Consider the following 5,074-nt stretch of genomic DNA (forward strand, 5'->3'; position numbering starts at 1 on the left):
GTTGAGGCCTACAGGCCTCATCCTGTAAAAATTGTAATATGTGCTTTGGTAACCAGCCCTTAATGGCTTCATTTGGTCTGTTCACTAACAAGCTATACACTACTAAGCATTTTGTAGGCATGGTACTACTCCCTTGAAGGGATTGCAGGTTCAGACCATCTAGTTGTGACTTACTACCACAGGTAAATAATTCCTTCCTCCATAATCTACAGCGTGTGATGTTAACTAGTCACTTAAATACATTTACTGCAGTGGGAAATCTTGACTGTATTATGCAGCCAGCTGTTAGGATGGACAGAAACATAGTTTTGGAGGCCTGATTCCTAGAACATGCCCCTGACTGGTGTTTCCTTCAGACAATCCTTTTGGAGACTATGAGGAAGATCTTACCAGATGTTCTGTACACCATCAAACCCTGCTTCAGTTCCTTGTGCTGCATCTGGCCCTGCCCCAAGGCAAGAAAATGTTTGAAAGGCTGAAAACTCCATCACCCACTTTCTGATGTACTGAATGTTTCAACATAGTAAACAAAGGGTTGGTTTTAAAAAAGGCAAAAAAAGTTGGAATATTTATATCTGTCTTTTGCAGTGGGCCACGATTTAGCATCTCCCACCAAATGATGATTAAGTGATGAAAAAAGATGTAGTTCATAAAGTTATTTGCACTTGATTAAAAAGAAATGTTTGCATTTTGTATTGTCTTTTTAATTATTAAATTGAATTTCTTGGTGTTGTGTTGATCTTTTAGAAATTGGTTCTGCTACTTATTTTGAAGATTTTTAACAGTGGGACTCAGATTGGAGAAGTTTCAAAGGCACCTAAATCCCATTGACTTTCAGTCAGACTACAGCACCAATACTGCAAACACACCTAAAGTAACTTTACCCCCATGAGGAGGGAGCCCCATTGAAATCTAGTCCCATCCCCACTGCTAGCACAGGATTCTTCAAGGCCCTTTTTGTCCATCTCTGCTTCTATAGCAGCTGGGAGTTCTCTGTTGCCCAGGAGGTGTTGGTGATTGGTATGTGCATGGGGCAGCTCAGGTTGGTGCTCCAACCTCCTCCACTCCAATTCTTAATCCTAACACTGCACTACCCCCTCCTGCTGCTGCTTAACGTGCCTAGCTCCCCTCACCCTCTTCTCATCCTACATTTCCTATCACTCATTTCCCATTGCTGATCCCCCCCCCCCAAAGCCCTAGTATTAGCCATGACCCACTGTGACCATCACAAAGTAGTAAAAAAGCCAGTCCTCCAAACAGCAGCTGTAAATAGTGACCATGCCCAGGATGTTCGAACAAGAGGGTGGTCCAGCTGACTAATTAAACATTAATACTTGCAGAGGCTGCTGGGAGGAATCTGGGGCTAAATAAATCAGGCCCAGCTCAGTTCTGGGGTTAGAGTTCATTTCAGGAACAGGAGGCTGTTGCTGAAGGAGAGCTGGGTGAAAAAGCTGGAACTACCAAGCCCAGCAGCAGGCCAGACCCTCAGAAAGGAAGGTACTGATTAGGGAGTCTGGGTACAGGCAGAGCCTGCTTCCTCTTCATTTGAATTTTTTTCCCCGAAAGGGGAGGGTTTTAATTGCACTTGTGCACTGAATATGCTTAGATTTAAAAGCTTCCCCCACCGTGCATCACATGCAGCTATTCTGTGGATAGACCTAGATATCCATTGAAGGGCTGTTTGAAATCTAGTGACCATTTAAAAAATGGTTTAAATAGTTTAATGTTACCTGTACCCGCCCCCCATCAGTTTTAGAGAAAATAAGCTAATTCTCCCTTGTTTGTGGGTCTCTCAGTAAAAGACAAACTAATCCAATATCCCACCCAACTCAGCAGATAAAACAGACAGCAACTGGGTACTCGAACCATTTATTATTGCCAGTTTAGTAGAGGCGCTGTGGCTTGCCCATGGTGCTTTTGATGTACAATGCACGCACGTTCTGCCAGTTCTTCTTCAGCAAGGACACCAGGAAATTGATGGCCAGGTGAATGTTGTAGACTAGCTCATCCTCCGTCATTTTCACATGGCCAACAGCCACTGCCAGACAGAGCACCTGGGGACATAGGAAGCAATGTCACTAGACTCTAATGGTGTAGACTTTGCAGGGAACTGCCTTGACTGGAAAGGAACATGTATTAAACAAGGACAGCAGGACCAAAACTTAGCCAGCAGGATTAAAGTCTAACTATCGTCACGTTACAGACCACCCTGCACTAGCTGAAACCTACAGCCACCACAGACTTTTTGCAGGCAATTAACATTGACTTCTCTCGGGCTGGGTTTAAGTCACAACATAACTTTTTTTAAAGGGATAAATGTGATTTAAAATTCTCCCATTTTTCTGTGGCCTGTAAACGCTGCTGTATACATTCCAAGCAGGGCTTTGGCTCTGCTTCAGCTCCAGGCAAAATCCTGCAGCTACACTGCTCCAGAGCTGCTCCGCTCCAAAGCCCTGATTTCCATCATTTTAAAAAGCGACAGACCCAGTAAATACAAGATCTGTAAATTCAGACATTCTAGAGCTGAATAATGATGTTTCACAGCTCAAAACCTACTCTTCCAGTTTGCCTATCAGTAGCTAGAAGGCTTAAGAGCGCATGTTAAGTTTGACAACTGGCTTCCACGCATATTAACATGCATACTTAACGTCTCACTGCAAACTTTGTTGAAAATCTGACAATGTACATAGGTGTGTTTCATCTTCTGCTCAAAGTGCTCTACACATTCCCTATCTATAAAATGAGGCATACAGAACCAATGGCACACCAAGGAACAGAACCCAAGTCTAACACCTAATCACAAGCCTGATTTATTAGTATATTGTCTCATACACCCTTGCCGCCACAAATACTGCCCAGCATTAACCCATGCTGTACAGATTAGCTCAACCACCTATACAAACGGCTTAATTTTTCATATTGTAAAATACAGAGCTGACTTGCTTTTTGCCCAACCACCAAGTCTTTCTAGTGACCGAATAAAGAACATGCATCCAGACCAAGTCCTTGATGCCAAATTTGCTGGGCTGAAGCGTATAGCCAGACTACAGACTGAAGAAAAAAGGGCTTATAAAAAACATGACTTAGTTTCCTTTCAAACTGTTTTAAAGCAGGTGCCCTGTTAAGGTCGATCAGGAACAGTTCTCTTCAGATGGGTTGGAGCTGATTTAGCAGAGTACTTAAATGTGTACTTAAGCCTTCGAAACAGACTTGTTAACTGAACTAATGAGTCAGGTTTACACCACCATAGTGCCCAACAGATGATGAATAGGCATTTGAATTAGGGCTGCTTTGATTTAAAATAGGATTCTGCTCCCTATAGTGACCTTTCTTCAAAATCAAGACAGGACAAGAATCTAGAAAGTCAAAATTCTGCACTGTAGCTGCTGTGAAATTCCCTTACACGGCCTCATGCCCGAAGTGTACACTACTACCAAGCACGGACCTATACGGTACAAGCCTGTTCTAATTCCTGGTTAGCTGAAACCGAACCACATGCCCGCAGTGTCAGGAGCTTATCACACAGGATGCGCATCTCTTCCTGCAAGATGCCAAACGCCCTCAACTCCCACCCACTTCAGTGAGCATTTAGGGTCCCCAGCATTCTGCAATATCAGGCTCTCCTCCAGTTTCTCTTAAAAAAAAAGAACTACTGACAAGTTACATTCTCCCCTCAGGTCAGCAGCTGAATGCTCTAGTTGTGTTCCCTAAATGCACAGAAGGGGACTGACCAGATATTGATCACTGGCTTTATCTTAAGAAAGAAGCTGAAGGATACCTGCAGTTCAGCCCTGAGAGTAGAAATCCACATACCATGGCAGGCAGCTAGTTGCTTCATTAAATCCCACCCCCCACAGGCCACATAACTGACTTCTGAGGTTGGCGTTTACTTTTTTTTACCTTCTTCATTTGAAATTTGATAGTAGACTTGACCTCGTCCATCTTGGCCACCATGTTCTCATTGTGGGTGAGGAGGGAGGGGAACTTGCCAGCTTTGTTCAGACCTGGACCCAGGATACGAGGAATCTGTTTGATCAGTGACTCTGAAGCCAGGAAGGCATCGTACTTCTTAGCTATGGGGAAAAAATGTAATGCGTGTGATTGCCGTTTTTTCCTCATTTTAATTCTGGGCTTGATTTCCTCCTCAACTAGCAGCAGTTTGCAAGTTTCTCTAAGAGCAACTAATTAAAGCAGGGGTAGGCAACCTATGGCATGCATGCCGAACGTGGCACGCGAGCTGATTTTCAGTGGCACTCACACTGCCTGGGTCCTGGCCACCCGTCCAGGGGCCTCTGTATTTTAATTTAATTTTAAATTAAGCTTCTTAAACATTTTAAAAACCCTAACATACAACAATAGTTTAGTTATCTATTATAGATTTATAGAAAGAGACCTTCTAAAAACGTTAAAATTTATTACTGGCACGCGAAACCTTAAATTAGAGTGAATAAATGAAGACTCGGCACACCACTTCTGAAAGGTTGCTGACCCCTGAATTAAAGCGTTCACACCAAAGACTTGTGTATTTACAGACTCTTCAGAGACTCTAGAACTAAGTCACAAGGTAGGCCAAGCCTACACTAGGGCTTTTGCCAGTATATCTGTTAGGAATGTGATTTTATGATTTGATAGAAAATGACCTAGTGTAGATGCAGTTATACCAGAAAAGATAAGACCAGACAGTATGAGTAGATGCTCAAGTCAACAACCATACTTCAGATCTAGTAGCCAACTTCTTCCTAACAAGGCAGAGAGCAGGAGTCTGGCTGCTGGGGGAACTCCCAGAGTTGACACACCCTTCCCCCGCAGAGATGTGTTACAGGTATACTGGCAGCTCTAGCCCTTCAGAATTCTACTCACCCAGCTTTTTCACTAGCTTCTTGTTCTTGTTGAGTTTCTTCAGAGCCTCGATGTCCATGTGAGGGATATCAACTGCTTTGGCCTCATCACAGTGTTGCTGGTCCCCCAGCACGCAAACTGAGAATTTAGGGCGTGGGGTGGACTTGAGCCTGTCAGGAAGGGAAGATGACACCACATACTGTCACTATGCACTGCCACCACCACACACTTTAAG

At 43.7% G+C, this 5,074-nt stretch overlaps 1 protein-coding gene across 1 annotated transcript; it reads right to left on the minus strand.

Annotated features, from left to right (window-relative positions):
- Nucleotides 1–1,853: 1,853 nt before the first annotated feature.
- LOC135980506 (large ribosomal subunit protein uL1) lies at nt 1,854–5,033 on the minus strand. The gene is made up of 3 exons (XM_065580472.1): nt 4,861–5,033; nt 3,901–4,073; nt 1,854–2,054 (listed from the first exon to the last, which is right to left on the minus strand). The coding sequence occupies exons 1-3, from the start codon at nt 4,916–4,918 to the stop codon at nt 1,884–1,886; spliced, it is 402 nt and encodes a 133-aa protein (XP_065436544.1). The 5' UTR covers nt 4,919–5,033; the 3' UTR covers nt 1,854–1,883.
- Between the last annotated feature and the right edge of the window lie 41 nt (nt 5,034–5,074).

This window comes from Chrysemys picta, unplaced genomic scaffold (genome assembly GCF_011386835.1).
Source record: "Chrysemys picta bellii isolate R12L10 unplaced genomic scaffold, ASM1138683v2 scaf3747, whole genome shotgun sequence".
Classification (NCBI taxonomy): domain Eukaryota; kingdom Metazoa; phylum Chordata; order Testudines; family Emydidae; genus Chrysemys; species Chrysemys picta.